Source organism: Harpia harpyja, chromosome 5, assembly GCF_026419915.1.
Source record: "Harpia harpyja isolate bHarHar1 chromosome 5, bHarHar1 primary haplotype, whole genome shotgun sequence".
NCBI classification, from domain to species: domain Eukaryota; kingdom Metazoa; phylum Chordata; class Aves; order Accipitriformes; family Accipitridae; genus Harpia; species Harpia harpyja.
Window position 1 is genome coordinate 54407591 of NC_068944.1, and position 19339 is coordinate 54426929.

General features: G+C 39.5%; 1 protein-coding gene across 4 annotated transcripts in view; it reads left to right on the top strand.

Moving 5' to 3' along the window:
• Positions 1 to 19339, top strand: part of CPQ (carboxypeptidase Q) — a 166595-nt gene that overhangs the window by 121867 nt on the left and 25389 nt on the right. For 3 of the 4 annotated variants that reach the window (XM_052788674.1, XM_052788675.1, XM_052788672.1), the window contains exons 6-7: positions 1762 to 1853; positions 12500 to 12701. In XM_052788674.1, the coding sequence (XP_052644634.1) occupies positions 1762 to 1853; positions 12500 to 12701 (294 nt within the window). Of the gene's footprint in view, positions 1 to 1761; positions 1854 to 12499; positions 12719 to 19339 lie in introns of all 4 variants that reach the window. The other variant, XM_052788673.1, reaches the window with a different exon arrangement.

Below are 19339 nucleotides of genomic sequence, written 5' to 3' on the forward strand. Positions count from 1 at the left end.
TGGCAGACTAAAGCATCTTTGGTTTTGCCTGGGAGGAGGCAGGAGATGCTGCTCCCCTGTCTCAAGCATCTCCTACCAAAGCTGCTTTCACAGCCTTCGTGTGGTGGGCTGGAGACTGGGCTTCAGTGCTTTGTATTTTGTGATACAACAAACACACCTCTTGTTTTCCACTTAAACTACAGTGCCATTGGAACCGTGCCACAGGACCGGCCGCTCTATTCTTTATACCCAGCACCTTTTTCTTCTTTAGAGCTACCTCTTCTAACCAAGCCGCTAATATATTTGTGGATATTTTGGGTCTAAAATCTTTCTAACTTCAACCCGATCACTATTTTATTATCTTAATTTTACCTCATTGGCCATCTGGCTGACTTGAAAAGTGAAGGAGGCTAATCCTGTACTGTCATGATTTAGGAGAAGAGCAGGGAATCCTGCTGCTTGTCTTTAAAATAATGAGGTTTGACAACCTTTCTGTTTACAGTCAGCAGATCAACATTTAGAAAATACACCTTTAAACAACTTGTTTGCACTTCCTTCATTATGAAATATTGGAAAATCCAAGGTGTTTTCTTCAGATTTTGAGTATACCTTGTATACTCTGCCTTCAATTATGAGGATTGCTAGCACATAGTTTCAAGAAAGAAATCTTCAGTTGATTTTCATTGTGTCAAGAAAAAAAATAATGAAGCTCAGGTCTATTTGTAAACTTCATCCATTTCACCTAGGAAATGAAGTAAGTTTTGACACTGATACTGATATTACTTCTCCTCAGCACAGAAGTGTGTGTGGTAACTTATGCTTTATCACTTGAGATAGTCTTCTCATTGGTTTTTCTTTTCTTTTTTTATTTTTTTTTATAATTTGGGGGGCTTTATTTTTGCTTGAACATAATTAGCATTACACTGCACAGAGAACACTGTTTCTTCTTGATCTGTTTGCTCTTCCATGCTCTCAGGTTTGATGTCTCAAATGTATTCGTTTATGAATAGAATCAATCAAATAAATAAAGGGCAACAACTTCTATCTGTTCAGCTCTGCCATGGCAGAAATGGTTTCAAAATTTATCTGAGAACTTACCTTTTTTACTGAGCTACCACAGCAAAACAGAAAATGGCCTGTGTGTGCCTTGTTTTAAAAAGCTGTGCATGCATCCAGCAGCCAATTGTATTTCAGATTCCAAAGTACAGATTGTTGCTTTTAATTTCTCTGATAAAAAGCGAAATAATATTGCAGAGCCCTTCAGTTCTTGAAATGCATAAACTTTTCTGATAAAAATCCAGCAGCTCATTTTCAATTAATTGTAATAAATTAACCATGGCAAAGCAATAGTAATTCTCATGAAAATTTGATTTGGATCTGCTGAAAGTGGACACACATTACTTACTGCAGGTCACCACAATGACAGCAGCATATGTCTCAGAAAACTATCAAGGTAGTTATTTTATGTTATGGTTTTCAGACACCTACAGTACGTCCCCAAAATGTACTTCTTTTGTGCTACTGCAACTGGTAGCAGCACCACAATGGCCCACTCCTTCCTCACATGGGCTCTTTCCCTGCACCCCAGTCCTTCCCCACAAACAAGCAAAAAGTATTCTTGACAACAAAACCCACACTTGAAATAGGTTGCGTTTGGTGAAGGTGGAGATGACTGAATGGAAACCCAAGCTTTTTGTGCATTGGAGAGTGGAGACCAATGCAAAAAATGCTCAAATATATGGCTATTTAGTACTAAAAACAATATTTAAAATTATGTTTTAGGACTTCGCCCAAAAAGGACTCTGCGCTTGGTGCTATGGACAGCAGAAGAGCAAGGAGGAATAGGTGCCAAGCAATACTATCAGTTGCACAAGGTAAATGATGTCTTCAAATGATTTGCCTGACAGCACTTTTCTCCCTAGTCTTGTGACTTGCATATTATTTTTGTCAAAATGTTCAGCTTAATATCTAACCGAAAGTGGTGATTCCAGTTCTGCCTGAAAGTATATTTTCTGGTTTTAATCATAAATATGAACTTCATTTTACATTTAACAGAAAGTGATGCCACCGCACATATACATGTTCCGCTTGACCTAAGGTACTCTGTCACAAAACTGTTCTGAAACAGATATTTCATGGTGATATCTGCCATAGCTTTCAAACATAGCTAACTTTCTGAGAATGAATGACTAAAGGTCTACATGTGTTGGCAATATAAATAAATTTTGTTTGCCTTATATATTTCTGCTTGGTTGCATTTTCCCATAATATTTTACAATGTAAAACATAAAATAATACAAAGAAAAATCTTTGCTATCTTATCTTAATAGTGTGTAATCTAAAATACTCTTTGCCAATCATTAGTTTTATGGGATCTGGAACATTTTAAATGGTTGATTTCTGATGAGGCAAGGAACACACAAAGTCTATGACTGGTTATCAGGATAAAAATACTGTGTATTGTCACATCTGTCTCTCCTGCCAACAACTGCCTTTTCAAAGTACATCATGACATAAAGGGCAGTTGCATAAAACTATTTTGGAGATAAGTCTTTGGAATATGTGTGTGGGGTTTTTCCCAGAAAAATTATGCTGTGCCTGTATAACTAAGCTAAAGTAGTTATCTTTTATTCTTTTCCCTAATTTAGTAGTATTGCTCTCAGCAGTGGTTAATATATCCAAGGCAGAGACAAGATGAATGCAAATGTGTTTAGGAAGTCACCTGCTGTACAATAGTATGAAAGCATGCTTACAAGCAATTCCTAAAAGTATGTTTTTAATGGTAAGCAACCTATCAGAACAAATAAATGGAAATTTCACTTTGAATCAAATTCATTGTGATGAACAAAACTAAATCAAACTGCATCTGCAGTAGGGTTGTCAGAGATAGCATTACTGTGGTTATGGTTTTCTGACTAATTGATGAACAGTGAATTATTTCCCACTAACTTGTTTAACATTACGAAGAAGTGTATGTAACTACCTATATATAATGTAGTTCCTCCTTATATCTCCAAATTATAGCGATAGCTCAGCTTTCTCATTTCGAAGAGGTACCTAAGAGCTTGCTTTCTCAGCTTCAGGGAGGTGACAGGTTGTGGTTTAGTATGTATTAAGGCCTCTGGATTTACCACTGGTACTCTGGTGTTCAGCAGGATTAAACTAGAATGAAATGTTCTGGAATACATAGCACAGGAAAGAGAGGCTTCTCATGTACAGAAGTGCATTTTGGAAGAGCTGGAGGGATGCTCTGTGCCTAGTGCACACCACTCATGAGAAATGTATCATAACCTCTTTAGATTTCCGTGTTGGACAATAGGCTCCATCCTATGGTGACGTTGTCAGCAACACATGAAATTGTCTCATGCACGTCTCATCTTTTGCCAAAATGTCTGCATTTCACTGTTGTCTCTGGGATTTATATTCAGAAGTAATATCAAAAAGCAGGCTTAAGGATCAAACAGGGAAATATAAAGCAGGCTGGGTGTTGTTTGAAAGACATTTGGTTACTTTGCTTTTAAAAAAATTGAGACAAAGATGTGTCTCAATTTTTGCTCTGCTGATGCGATTCCATCTGGATGTTGTGCTCTGTCAAGAAAGCCCAGTCTAACTTAAAAAGAGTTTGTAATTTACATGGAGAATTTAAGCAGAAATGACATCCGTCTGTTGTTTGTTGTTCTTGTTTCCCCCCTGCCATGTGATCTGGCATAATTATAAATTAATATGACTATAGGACATCGCATTACTCATAATAACAAAATAAAGCAGATTAATACTTTACAGCAGATTAATACTTTACATTATATTTAGTATGAAAAATAACTTAACCTTTTAATGATTTACTTGCACAAATTTCTGGCAATTAGGATAGTATGGCACAAACATTGCTTGCTGATGGTAATGAGTACAAGTTAACTAAGAGTGGTATTTAAAGATGCCTTGTTAAATGAAAGATGGCCTGTATGACTCATCTACATAGCTGGGCTTATTATGACTTTAGTTCGCTACAAACAAGTAGAAATATGAATGCAGTAATTCAGCACAGGCAGACATGGATTTCCTTGACGTGGTAAATTACCTCCTCATGTCAGTGGAAATGTGGCAAGGGAGAAGAAATGAAGACAATATAGTACTGGACAAGTACAAATACTCTTACTTTTGTAGCTTATTTATTATTTCTTTCAATTTAATTTCATGTCTTTCTTCCTCATCCGTCATTATAGGTTGCCACTGCTAGAAAGTGGCTAAGTTACTGCAGAAATAACTGAGATAGCAGCAGCATAGTGGCTTTACTATGGTGCCAATAATGAACTCATATCCCTGCATAATAGCATTATTTGTATCACTCAAGTATTTCTGTAGAGCCCAGTTTTATAGTTTCTGATTATTAAAACCAGTGATAGGGTATATTGGTTGTTCAGAGCTTTATGAGAATGTAAGAGCTGCCATATTGGGTTGACCAAAAGCTCGGTCTAGGGCTGTCTCCTGTTTCTGATAGCATCCAGTAAATAGATGTTTAGGAATAGCATATTTGCCCAACTGCAGTCACAATAACTCAGACACACAGATTACCCATGCAACTGTGCTTTCATTTTATCAAATATTTTTCTGGAGAGCATCTCATGGTCCTCATCCTTTGTTTCCTTTGTATGATTTTTCTAAGACACTTCCAAGAGTTGAAAGCCGAGTATCGTCCAGCAGTTTCAGTGCCCCCATTAGTGCAGGGGTACCTGCCACCCACCAGTACATTGCAGAGCACCTGCTCAGTTTTGACCATGGGGGAGATGCTTCCCAGGGGAATCACCTGCACCTTTGTTCCCAAAGGACATACCTGCTGAAGTGCTCACTGCTTTTAACTGTTAGCCAATAATTAGATTTAATCCCAGACTGGAAAAAGTCTTGATTTTCCTTTACAGTAAAGACTCCTTATCTTGATGAAGGGTGTCCTGGTTTCAGCTGGGATAGAGTTAACTGTCTTCCTAGTAGCTGGTACAGTGCTATGTTTTGAGTTCAGTATGTGAAGAATGTTGATAACACACTGATGTTTTCAGTTGTTGCTAAGTAGTGTTTAGACTAAAGTCAAGGATTTTTCAGCTTCTCATGCCCAGCCAGCGAGAAAGCTGGAGGGGCACAAGAAGTTGGCACAGGACAGAGCCAGGGCAGCTGACACAAACTGGCCAACGGGGTATTCCATACTATGTGACGTCCCATCTAATATAGAAACTGGGGCAGTGGGGGCAGGGGGATCGCTGCTCGGGGACTAACTGGGTGTCGACCGGCAGGTGGTGAGCAATTGCACTGCGCATCATTTGTACATTCCAATCCTATTATTATTACTGTTGTCATTTTATTAGTGTTATCATCATCATTATTAGTTTCTTCTTTTCTGTTCTATTAAACCATTCTTATCTCAACCCACGAGTTTTACTTCTTTTCCTGATTTTCTCCCCCATCCCACTGGGGGCGGGGGGAGTGAGTGAGTGGCTGTGTGGTGCTTAGTTGCTGGCTGGGGTTAAACCACGACAAGGGTAATGAAATTAAAGGATCTAAATGTAAATCAGGCTCCAGATCTTGGGGTTTGACACTACATCTGAAGTCTTTGCCCAGTGCTTGGTGTTGTGTGGCCCAGTTGCTGAGTAGGGTTCTTAGATACAGACAATACACTAAATAACTTCAAAAATGTGAAACTTTGCAACTGCTGCTTTCCTTTCCAAGTTGAATGGAAGAAGCAGGAGGAACATGGTTTAGTAATTCTGGAGGACCTCATGTTGCAGCTATTCAGTGCAGATTCTCCTACAACCTTTAACAACGGTACCTGAGTGCCCTCCAGTAGGGTTTTTAATTTTTTTGTATGTTTACTGTTAGACTATCTTCATGAGAGGAGAAAGAAGCATATGTAATGAAGTGTCTGGCCTCCTTTTTGTTGCTTCAGACTAGTTTCTGTGAAAGATCTGTGTACCATGAAGACAAGGTTACAGTTATTTACCCAGCTGTATTAAGGGACTATGAATGGCTGGTAATATTTATTTTGGAATAGAAGTATTGCATACAATCTCCTGGGAAAGCAAATACATTTTGTAATTAGAAGACTAAGAGATCCTAGGCCACATTCAAATTTACTTTAGTAACTCTGTTGTGATCATTGGAGGCATTAATGTGTTATGAATTTAATTCAAACCGCGTTAGAGAAAGCATTCTTAAAATATTTCTGCATGCTTTTATTCCTATCTTAATGATGTTTACAGTACTTACCTAAATTTCTGGTGCAAACACCATACACTGTTTTAACTTTTTAGTAAAGGTTTAACTTCATGAAAAATATCAATCACCAGTGTTTACTATGGTTTCCTTTTTGTGTTTATTACCAAGAAGATTTGATATTTTGCCCAAACTGGGTCTGCATGGAAACAGGACTTTCTGAAATGCTGGTATCTTGTTGTTGCTGACTTAAGTACTCTTTGTTGATGCTCATATGAGGTTTCTACTGTGATTTGCTAATGAGTTACTTTCCCTAAGAAGCAAATATCCAAAAAATTTCCTGTTGCTTTCAGGTGAAATGATTCTTCCCCAGAAAATATTGGCTCCTCAAAACCAGAGTTTTGAGAAAACTTGTGTATTTCAAATTCCTGTTTGTTTCCCAAGGTACCAAGTACTCTGGTGAAATGTGAGACATGGATTTGTGTCTGATTTGAACCAAACGTATCAAGGACTTTAATGTGGGTTCTTTTATCCCGGTGAAATATGTTGACCATTTGCCTGTTGACTGTTCTCAGGAAATATTCCCTGTAATCAAAAGTTCTGTAAGATTTCTGCTGGTTGTTTTGACCACTGCTGTCCTGTTGATCCCTTTCATTGAGAAATGAAAGAAATGCATAAAGAGAGAAATGTTCAGTTCGAAAACTACAAAAAGAAAATAATTGCAATGTATTCTCCAGAATCACAGTTAACAAGCAGTAGCACCCTCGATTGTATCAAGCACAGTAAAGCTAGCATAATTAGTACAATTATACAATTATACAATTATATGGTTCTCGGTCAGTAAGAACGCATAATTCTTAATATTGAGGTGTCACATTCCTAGCGAAAGCTGCAGAGAAAGCCAGATTTTGCTAAAACAGAAGAACGGGTTGATTCCTTACCCTGTCTGAAGCAGAGAAGACCCAGAATCAGTCATGACAGTGTGTCTCCTGGCCGCCTAGTCTTCGTTCCATGGGGGCAAATTTCATGCATGTCTAGTGTTAGGAGAACTTTTGTCTTTGCATCTTTCCTCCCTTTCCCTCATGTGAGTAGCAGAGCTGCTGTCTGAAACGTGCAGTGGTGGAGACATCTTCTGAGGATAGCTGCTCTGCTTTCATACTCCAGGCAGATTCACTCAGCCACAGGTCCTTGGTGTTTTGGGATGTTCTGCTGTAAGAAAGCTGGGCTCCTTCTATCCCAACTCCCCGCAGCTGTGCAAGTCACAGAAAATTGTTGCCTCTTGTTGCCTCACCATGATGAACTTTCTCCTCATTGACTTCTTTTAATCTTAACATTTCACCTCTTACCCAGATGAGAACCTAAAAGCATTCTGCATAAAAGCAGCAAATATTAACAATGTGTGTGCTGTGATAATTTCTAAGGTGTTGCCAATTTATTTTCATCTATCTTTTATTGAAAGATACAAAAGTACTCATTTGCTTACTGAAAGAGTAAAAATCATCTTTGGTTGAAAGACATGAAACCACAATTTTTAATTTTGGCAGTGTTGCCTATTTTCAAATGAAAACCTAAAACCTTTCCAAAAAATGACAGTGGTGGGACAGTCATTCAGAATCATAGACAGTGTTTTCATACCCTTGTATTTGAGCAGTAAAAGGGCTTAAGTTATGGAACATTTTCCAGGAAGAGTGCTTCTTTTTTATATGCCTCTTTGTCAAAGGAAAAACCTCCCAAGACAAGGCTTCAGGTAATCTGATGCATACCTTACTTAGCCTGCTGCTGTCTTCAGAGCTGTCTGCTTTTTCTTGTCTATCATCCCAGAGAACTTACAATACTGAATGGTCATCTCTGTGAGTGCTGGCAAGTGGTTGCAGAGGAAACAGTAGTGGTATTGTACAAGGCAAGACATGCTAGTAGTATGTTTTTACTAAGTGAAATGCTAATAGGTACATGACCAAATCCTGCTCCAGGGCTGTTGAAGTTACTAGGACTTTTGTCCTTGGCTTCTTGGAGGTCAGAACTCCGTAACTCTGATAGAGAACAAGCCATAAAATCTGTGGAGTTTTTTACAGATTGCTTTCCCACAAAATGTGGCAGAAAATTATTTCATCTTTTAACAAAAGTATGAGCCTCATTCATACCTTGTCATCTCTCAAAAATTGTGCCAATCTTCAGCTTTACAGCAGCTTTCTCCCATATAATGATGGGGTAATTTACAAAAATTTATAACTCACAGTGTTGCTGATTTTCCCTGTCTTCATTCAAAAAGAGTGTGAGTGGTATGATCACACTTGTGGCTGGGTTATTATGCCTTGATGCTGGCACATCTCTGCTTCCTAACAGCTGTTCTGGTGTTTTTTCTCTGGTTTCCATTTATGCTGGTTTGCTTCATTAAATAATCTTGATCCTAAACAGCAACTCAAAATTATACTACACCATGTTTATATATTATTAAATACTTAGAGGGTATTATTTATTTTGTTTTTTTCTTTTCCAGCTGTCACATGCACTTAGGTGTTTCCGGTGTTTTCTCTTGTGGTATCTGTAGTCTTAGTTGCCAGCCTAACAAAGCTGGGCTTTGATTTAAACACACTTTTAGTACTTCAAGTGGGATGACCGTCATTTCACTGTAAGTTCTGCAACACAGTTGTCGCCATGCTATACTTGGATCCCAACTGCTCTGAGTCAAATACTGGAATACAAGAATACGAATGTTGCTGTTTCCTAAAGTTAAGTGTAAATCAATAACAGAAAGCTGAAAATGCACTGTCGGATTAACTGATGTCCCTTATTACTAGAACAAATTAACCATTAGTCAAAGACAGTGCTTTGCCATTACAGACTTCAGTATTTTCCCTGTAAGGTGGTGATTTTTCTCAGTGGAATGAAAAAGCAAATCAGTAAGTAAGTGAGCTATTGGACAAGTAATAACACTGTATTTTAAATAGCCCCAAATTACTAAAGGCTTTTAGGACAGCTGTTCCCTCCCTTATCCTTTCAGGTATCTCACTGCTTTAGCTGGGTAAGAGGAATTGCCATCAGTGACTTGGTAGATTAGTCATGAGATGCTGGAGTCTAGTTTAACATTTGGTGAAAATTAAGAATTGGGATTTTGACTGAATAAGTAGCTACCTGTAAGGTATACCTGCTTGGGATTGCCAGTGTCTATGCTAGATGGGACATGTTTCTTACCAATAGAAGTACCAGTCATGCATATGACAAGGGTTTGTTTTCTTAATTGAAAAGATTTGACTGTAATTACATGTTTTCAAGTGTTTGCCTTAGAGATGAGAAGCACTTTTTTTAAAGTTCTGCTTAACAGGGATAAAAATAGATTGTTTATAGAGAAAACAGAAATAAAATGAATTAAAATAAAGAAATTAAAAATAGGAGAAGTATTGGCAAGGATCATGCCTATGTTTCATTTAAAAATCAGTCGAAGAGCTAAGCATGATGAGTTAAAGAGAGGTGACCTCTTCTGTGACCAAGTCATAGGAAGATAAAGGATAAAAGTCTATTTTGATGTTCAGAGAATTAGGCAGCAGGTTACACCCAAGAAAATTTAATTTTCTGGTATGTGCTAAGAGAAGTGGCACAGTATCAAGATGCAGCAAATGGGATTACTTTCTGAAAAAATTGCGTACTGAGTTTAAAATGCTTATTTAAATGATACCTTCCCTATGAGCAAAAATGAAGGAAACAGCTGAGCCTGCAGTTATTTTATAAAATCTTACCGCTTTCTTGTGCTGTTCCCTTAAATTAGTCAAGGGAGCAATGTACAGTCTCACCCTGCTTTGCTAAGTGGCAGTTATCCCTGCACCATAGAGGGCAAAGGACAATGGAGCATCTTCCCTATAGCGTTTTTCCCAGCACATATTTCTTTCTGTATAAGTAGAAACACCAAAATATGTGTAAAAAAGTGGGTATGGTGAAACCAAACTAACCCCCTTTTTTTTAAGATTGCAACTTTTGAACTCCACAGTGAATAGTTTTGTAATTAAGCCTATCTGCTAGTGGACAAAATAGGAAAAAACTTTCTCAGGGACACATAGTACTTCAAGTAGTTGTGACCTGTTTCTTTTTTGTCCTCCAATGAGTCTAGTTTCTCTCCCCAGGGTGTCCTGTTTTCATGCCACGCCAGCACGTTCTAAGAACTGAACAGCTTTCTTATAGAGCAAGGATATGGTGTAATGTATTGTGGGTGGTTTGTTTTCTCAGTTTCATATTAAAAACACATGCAAACTTTTATATGAAAAAACACAACTGAAGACTGCAGTAATGCTGCTATACTAGTGGTTTATGAAGTTTTGGAACTTAGGAATTCTGTTCTTTGGAGTGGTAGGTGAGATTTCTTCTCAGTGTCTGCACTGTTCCCATGCTCGCTCTTCTCCTCACCTTGCTGTCCTGAATAGTCCCTTCCACTTACCTTATTGCTCCTACTTATTGCAGCTTCTCTAAAAATGAGCAGAAGTCCTGCTTTGAAGACTCAGCCAAAGAGTCCGTTCTGAATGATTTCTATCATGGTATTTATACAGAGCTCACTATAAGTTAGCTTTTGTTGGAAATTAACCAGCACACTGAAATGTGTATTGTCTTCCTTAAGTCTTGCTCCTTGGACTTGTGATATAAAGAAGATTTACATTTGGAGACATTCTTTCTGTTGTACCTGTGACTTTGGAGCATCATTGGTCCCTTTTACCATGCAGTGTGCTTTTCTTGGCCTGCTTCTCTCCCACTGTGTTCAGAGGGTCTGTGAATCACGATCTCATGTTGAGGCTCATGACCTGTAATACTGCATTTGATAGGCCTAGACACCACATGTATCCTACTTCTTTACATTTAATCTTTTGTAAACTGAAGATTTTTTTCCTTGTATAAAAATAGTGATTGCCAATTTGGTGACAATGTTGGGTATTTCCACCTTGATTTCCAGTAGTTGCATGGGTGGATAGGTAGATCGGTTATTTTAAGGTACTATAACATTTACAGTTACTTCATCATATGCAAAGATTTTTTATTAATTTTTTTAACCACTGGATATATTTCTCAGTTAGAAATGAATACATTTTCTATGTCAGAACTTGTTTCACTCAAAAGAGAAAAGTTTTGGGAAAGTAGAAGGTAAAATGCGGTTCTTGGCAAATTCTATAAAGAATTTCTGAAAACTTATGTGAATATCACATTCACAGCCACCTGTAGTTCATATTTGGTTTTATATCCAGAAAAATGTGAAAGAATACTTTACTGAATTGTAGGCGTATGTAAGCTGTTAATGACATGGATCTGTTACTCACTGCTATCACATCTCTCTTATAACGATTTTCTTGTAATAACCCATGACAGCCATAAAATTCTGGAATGAGACCTGGGCATAGGAGTAAAACCTGCAGTAAGTTCTCTTAGTCACATTCAAGACAGTCTGAAGTATAGCTTTTTTCTGCCTGACCTGGCCATAAACTGTTTTATTTTGCAAAAAAAGTTACATGCCTCACAAAAAGATTGAGACCTTCCTTCATGTAAAGTCCCTAAGTATTTTATTCCAATTAAACCTTTGTGACTGAGCATTCTGAGTGTATAGGAAGCAAATAAATGGCTCTGGATGCTAATTTTTGTTCTTCTAGCTAAAAAGAAACTTCCAAGTGCACACAAAAAGCAAATGTTATTATACCATTTGCACACAAAATCTTAAAATTTCACGTTTCCTGTAAGGACTTACCTTGCAAGCACAAACTTCCCTTAAAACAGGCATTATTCCTTCAGGTCAGGAGGAACCTTGGCATTTCCGTACTCCAACCAAAGTCAGAATTGACTACATGGTATATTGAAAATATTGTGTTTCTGAAGAAGCAGCAGCTGGGTTTTTTTTAAATGGGATGTCCTTCACAGTCTAAGCAAGCTTTGAATGCATCTACTTTTAAAGCCAACCAGACTGCATACCCTCCCTGCTGCAACAGAATTTCTGAGTTTCAGGTCTGAGAAGAAGGTGAGAGCTGCAAGTGAGAACTGAAGTATGGTGGTAATGGCTTACCTTTCTAGGTGGCACTTCAGAATTCTTAAAGCAAATATTTGGGGACAGCAAGCCAGTCATGTTGTGGCTCCTACAGGATATTGATGCCTCAGAACTGAACTTGAACTGTTTCAGCGTTTTCATACAGAAAGATTAGGTCCCTACATTTATGCTTATATACACATGATCACAGGAAGCATTTCTCTGCTTGAACAAATTTGTTACGGTATGCTCACACTGACATCTAGAATCCAGTATCTGGTGCCAGTTAAAATAGCAATCATAAACCAGTATCTTCTTTCCTTACATGTTTAGGAAAATATCTCCAACTTCGATATCGTCATGGAGTCTGATGAGGGCACCTTCCAGCCATCTGGACTGGGTTTTACTGGCAATGCTAAAGCTCGGGACATCGTGAAAGAGATCATGACTCTGCTGCAGCCCATCAATGTTACGGATGTTTATGACAACGCAGATGGAACAGACATCGATTACTGGATGAGAGACGGGGTGCCCGGTGAGCATGCTTTACAGGTGACACCACTCCTCCCGTGCAGTGGCACGTCAGATGGGTGGTCTGGTGTTTTGAAAATAGTGAGAAATGCTTTCTCTCAAGGAGTAAAATTTACTGTAGATAAAATGTGGAAATGTTAAAAGGTGACCAAGAGAAATAGGACATAAAGTGCATTTGAGCTACAGTTTAATAATGGTATAGATTATACGTAGCATAACATGCCTAAAATCTTCTTTTCGGCTTTAAGGATTTTAATAATTAATCCCAGACTGGTGGTTTATGAATAGTAAACTAAGGCAGAGGGGAATTCTCCAATGCAGAACAAATAATTTTTCTATTATTATTATTTTTACTTTGACATACAGGGCTTTTTCTCCATGTTTTATATGCTGAAGAAACAATATTTTTGAGATGTGACATTTAAAAGGTTATGGGGCATTAAGGTGTGCTAAAGGGGTAAAATTCTTCTAAGTCTGAAGTGGTTTAGGGGTTACTTTGGAGTATTATATCTGGGTCCCAGTGAGGAGCAGCTTGTTGGCAAAGAGGCTTGCAAGCTGTGAGAGAGATCCACCGCCGGCAGCTCCCTCATGCAGGAGACCCCACACTAGCATGGGGACTTACAGGGCACAAGAGTCCCAATTAGAGGCCAGCCTGGGTGAAGTCTTAGTGAATTTCCATGGTAGTTTCCACACTTGAATAATAGTAGAAAGAAAAGTTTCATAACACTGATATTTAAAAAATTATGATTGGTTTTAAAATTTTAAGGTTCTTTTTCTCCGGTGTTTTATGACTGAAGTAGGCTGGTGCATTTCTCATGCTAGTTTTACTAGTAGATACCATATGCTTAGAATCTCTTAATATTTTATTAACTGCCTTGTTTTTTACCTGGTCTTGTGGAAGATGCAGTGGGTCATGGAATATATGCTTCTTATTTATGGTCAGAACACTTTACTTGTCACTCACCTGGGATGTACAAAGATACCTTAAAGTTGACTGCTTCAATAAATGTATGGATGTCTCATTTTCAAAGCAAAATACCTATGCTGGGCAAGAAGTATGGATGAATGGATATTGTTAAACAGCTAGGGATTCATCTTCAGCTGGTGTGCTGCTTTCCAGGTGAGGTGCAAGCTGTTCGGAGCAACATCATACAGCTGTGACATTGGTGTGCACTCGCGTTCCTAGTCTCTGCGGGTGCATCTTACCTGAGTGTTAGGACCACGTACTGAGTTGAGAGACCGTAAGCACTGCTGAGAGGCTGTAGCCATGCATTGTCCTCCACAGCCTGCAAGCACCCGTGCAAAGATGTCTGGTCCAGAATTTCAGACCAACATGTCTGTGTTGTAGCTGGAGTATGAGAACTCACCACTCAGCCTGTGTTTAGAAAATGCAAGTGTTTCAGAATTTTTTCCTAGTTAAGGTGTTGGGAGCATTACAGATGGTCCTCAGGGACTTGCATTGTGCTTCCCATCTGAGTGCAACAGATTATGGAAGAAGAGAGAAAAAATTAACATTCAAATGCCTGGTTTTCAGTTGATAATGTGAATGGTGCTTGTGATGGCAGTGTGCATTGAGCTTTTCTACACGACTTTTCATCAGCTGAGGTGCACCTGGAGCATAAACAGCTACAATTGCCACGGTCCTCTTGATTGGTCACCTGGGCTACATGTGTAAAGTACACTGAGCAGGGCAGAAACGGGAGCCCTCTCCCACAGTCATCTGTATTCCTCAGAAAGCATAAACTATGAAAAATATCATAAACTATAAGCTCAACCTTGGGAAAACATAAATACACCAGAACTGAGACCTCAGTTTTTAAATAAATCTGATTTTCTTTCCCATTAAAAATTTGGCACATTAATTGATGGTGGGTTTTTTTGCTGTCTAAAGCTTTGATTCATTTAACTTCCCATTAAGCAAATAACAAAGTGTTCTTGCAGCATAAAGGAACAGTGATTCTTTTTTTCCCCCATCAAGCCCCAGTGGGAAGGAATTAGCTCCACTAAAAGAATTTTGGCTGCTTTAGATTGTATTTCATACTGTACCAAGAAGAAGTCTAAGACATCTTGTAATCTTCACGCCTTGTCTGCAGTATTCTCACTGCTCGAATGAGCCCTTATGGTATATAATAACATTGGAACAAATTGAACACACTGTAACAGCTTTTATAATTTTGTCCAATTTAAACAAGCAGTCAAGTGTTGATACTTCATCAATTTTATTTAAATATTTTCTTGCAAATACACTTGGTGGCTTTGTTTCGGCAACAGTGAGAGAAAATATAGTGTACTTCTTGAACAGTAAGCATGGTTTCTGACATAATTTCTCTAGACTTTTTCTCCTTTTCGGTGTTAAATAGATTCTGGGATTTACCTTTTTAGATGCTATTAAAATTCTGCTCCTCCTGCTCCTTTTGGTCTGAAAGATCCACAGAGGGCAACAGTACGTGTGTTTTTCAGAGCTGTTCATAGCTGCTTCTGAGACAGGCGAAGTGACTCTGGCTCCTTACTCTCTGCTATTTCCAGCATGTTTATTTTTAATGGGCATGCAGTGAAATGTTATTTGTAATGTTACTTAAATGTATTTGCAAGAAAACAGCAGTGGCTATTCTGAAATTTTAGGATGAGAGAGGCCAGGAGAGTTCAGAGTTCTCTTCAAACCATAGGCTGAAGCTTAACTAATACTTCTAAAGCACAAGCAAGGTGATCTGCACCAAACACAGCAGTTTAATGCTTTGTGACTGCAGAATATTAGAAATATTTCTGTCAGTGGCCTTTACATTAGGATTATTTTGAGAACAGTTCAGCCCAGCAATGAGGAATGTCTGTAGCTGTGTTTTTCTAGTGATAGCCAGTTTCCAGCTACTGAAAATATTTGTATAACATTTGTTTTGCTTTTTCATGAAGGATAAATCAAATGAAATGGGGTTTTTGTGGTGCCCTATTTTACAGTGTGGTTTTACAGTATGAGGTGACCATTGGTCCTAAGACTGCTCCTTTATTAATTATGCAATTATCTTCCTCAGCTTTCTTTTTAAGGATTCAGTTACGTATTTATTTTTAGTTAGGGATACATCTAAATTGTGGCATGTAAAGGTGCTCCTTTCCAACACTAAGTCCTAATCAAGTTTGGCCAGAATTTGCAAATATAGGTGGGGAGATGGGTTGGTTGCATTTATTTGTTTGGTTTCTTTGCACGCTTTTTCACAACAGGCTTCTTCAGTGTCTGAAAGGGTTAAAAAAACATTAAGCAAGCCCTGCTAGACCAGCGCTCAGGTATTTTTGTTGAAAAAGCAAGGTATCTGATGATCACAAGGATGCTTCGAACATGATTTAGACCAGTTCCTAAGGTAATGGGACCGGGGCTGCATCAGCCTTCCCTGCAAACTTTCAGAAACTGAGAAGGGGGAATGACGTGATTATGTTTGTATTATGGTATCCAGTGAACATTAGTTCAGCTTTAGGTGTTAGGGGAGAGGAAAACAGGTGCTCTCCTATTTTTGCAGAGGGAAGGCTGTTGTGACACAGTGTTGCCAGGAGAGCTGGTTCAAGGATGCTCCTTGCTGCCGGGCCCATCAGAGAGGTTATCTGTCGCTGCAGTGCTTATGATGGGAACACTTGTCTGTTAGGAACTGAGCTGTATTTGAGATCGAGCTGACCCAGGACATCAAGCAACTCCCCAAAGACATGTGGCAACTCTTCTATTTAAAATTCAACCAGTGACCTAAAGGTAAAACTCCTTTTTACAATGTCACTCTGAACCTTGATGGTTGTTTGTGTCTCTCTGTCTCCACAGTGACAGTGTCTCGCTTTTTCATTACATTACACAAGAGGAGGAATTATTCTTCCAGAAACTAATAAACCAGTAGTTCATCTAACTTTAATGTTTCTTCTCAAATCAAAAATTCATTGCTAACCCAACCTATTAGTCATTTTCTTGGAGGTGGCAAACAAGTAGTATCATATATCATTTCTCTCATTTTTATATCTTCATAGTACTTCTTTATTAGCTTCATCTAAAATAAGATGTATTGTGGCTTTAGACAACAGACTTTGACATGCACAATTTCCTTTCTTATTATCTAAGAGGTTAAATCCTTCAGTTCCACCCGTTTTCTAGAGCATGCTGCCCCGTCATCCCCCAGTCCCCACCATCCCTTGTAGCACCAAACTCCAGTGTAAGCCTGCCGGCGTGCTTAAGCCAAGCCTGCTCCTCTGCTCCATGTCAGCCAGGGGCATGTTTGAGAAAGTGGTGTAATGGGAAAACTCCCTGACTTGAGGTTGCCAGCTGGGCATGAAGAATTGGATAAACTCTCTATTTCCCAAATTGTAAGCGGGTAACCTGTGTTCACTCTCACCTACATCACTGTTTGGAAGTGATACTCCACTGTGACGCATGAAGCACTGCCCCTTAGTGTACCTGTTTTATACTGCCTGCAGACTTGGGCAGACTCTTTGGATCCACTTTCTAAGCTTCTTTTTATTGCCAAATGTGATGGGTTAACCCTGGCTGGACGCCAGGTGCCCACCAGAACCGTTCTATCACTCCCCCTCCTTCTCAGCTGGACAGGGGAGAGAAAATATAACAAAGAGCTTGTGGGTCGAGATAAGGACAGGAGAGATCACTCACCAATTACCGTCACGGGCAAAACAGACTTAGTTTGGGGAAAAATTAACTCGATTTATTACAAATCAACCGGAGTAGGGTAATGAGAAATAAAACCAAATCTCAAAACACCTTCCCTCCACCCCTCCCTTCTTCCCGGGCACAGCTTCACTCCCGGATTCTCTACCAACCCCCCAGCGGCACAGGGGGACGGGGATGGGGTTTACGGTCAGTTCATCACACGTTATTTTCTGCCGCTTCATCCTCCTCAGGGGGAGGACTCATCACACTCTTCCCCTGCTCCAGCGTGGGGTACCTCTCACGGGAGACAGTCCTCCACGAACTTCTCCAGCATGGGTCCTTTCCACAGTGTGCAGTCCTTCAGGCACAGACTGCTCCAGCGTGGGCCCCCCACGGGGTCACAAGTCCTGCCAGAAAACCTGCTCCGTGGGCTCCTCTCTCCACAGATCCGCAGGTCCTGCCAGGAGCCTGCTCCAGCGCAGGGTTCCCACGGGGTCACAGCCTCCTTCGGGAACCCACCTGCTCCGGCGTGGGGTCCTCCACGGGCTGCAGGTGGATATCTGCTCCACCGTGGACCTCCATGGACTGCAGGGGGACAGCCTGCCTCACCATGGTCTTCACCACGGGCTGCAGGGGAATCTCTGCTCCGGCGCCTGGAGCATCTCCTCCCCCTCCTTCTTCACTGACCTTGGTGTCCGCAGGGTTGTTTCTCTTACATGTTCTCACTCCTCTCTCTGGCTGCCGAATACCGCCGTCCCAACTTTTTTTCCTTCTTAAAAATGTTATCACAGAGGCGTTACCACTATCACTGATTGGCTCGGCCTTGGCCGGCGGCGGGTCCGTCTTAGAGCCGGCTGGTATGGGCTCTCTCGAACACAGGGGAAGCTTCCAGCAGCTTCTTACAGAAGAACCCCCCCCGCTACCAAAACCTTGCCACACAAAACCAATACACCAAAAGAATAAAAACTGCAAAGAAAAAGAGGAAAAATCAGATTTACATACTCTAGGACTTCATAGGCCAATGCTGAAAAGCCTTTGGCTTTATTGTGCACAGGTGAGGGATGTTGCACTTGACAAAGACCTTCCTACAGGATGAGGGGAAGAGAAAAACGTTTCCTTAAAAATAGACATTAAACTTAACTTCCTCACTTTAATACGTAGCGTTTAAGTGATTCATAATCTGAGATGTTTATCATGTGGAGAGCTCCAGTTATCTGACCAAGTGACTAACACAAATGAAATGTCTCCTGCTCACTCATGGAGCAAAAAGTTGGACAAAACTCCTGAACACTACCCGCAGAACCAGATTTATGCATAGTATTATAAGTACTTAGATAATTTTAGTTACTCCACAGATGCTACATTTTTGTACTTGCTGAGTTCCCACTGCTCTGGACAAGTGTTGAAGCACACCGCCAACACCAGCCACTATGGGCCTGATTTATTTTTTTGTGGAAATGAGTGGTAAGGGGCTTATGGTGTACACCTATGTCTTGTCTGAGTCTTGATCTCAGTAAGTCTGAGATATACCAGCACTGTTGTGTGATAATTAGCAATATTGTATTGCTTTTTCCAGGTCATTCCTCTCCTTTTAAATATCTTACTTTATCATTCCAAAAGGAAATATGGTGAATGAGTGTGTTCTTGCAGAAGTCAAATTTTCTGCAACTTGGGAGGTATTAAATTAAACCAGTATGCTAAGAGAACAATTATAATTGCTTGGCACTTAAAGAACCTACTATAAGTGCTACAGCTATTAGAACCATTTAAAATCTTGATCGCAGAAAGAACTCTGTGTATTAATCTGTAAAATAATTTATCTATGCTCTAATTTGTCATTGTTCCATAAAATAGGCATTTGAAATTAGAAATTACTCTAGAGTAATTAAACAAATTTAATATGCTGCAACTTTTTATGAAGGTGGATACCTTAAAAGGCTTGTAGTTTAACATATCTCAGTTATATTAGCCTTTCATATGGCCTTTTTCTGCTTTTAATAAAGTTAATAAGGTCT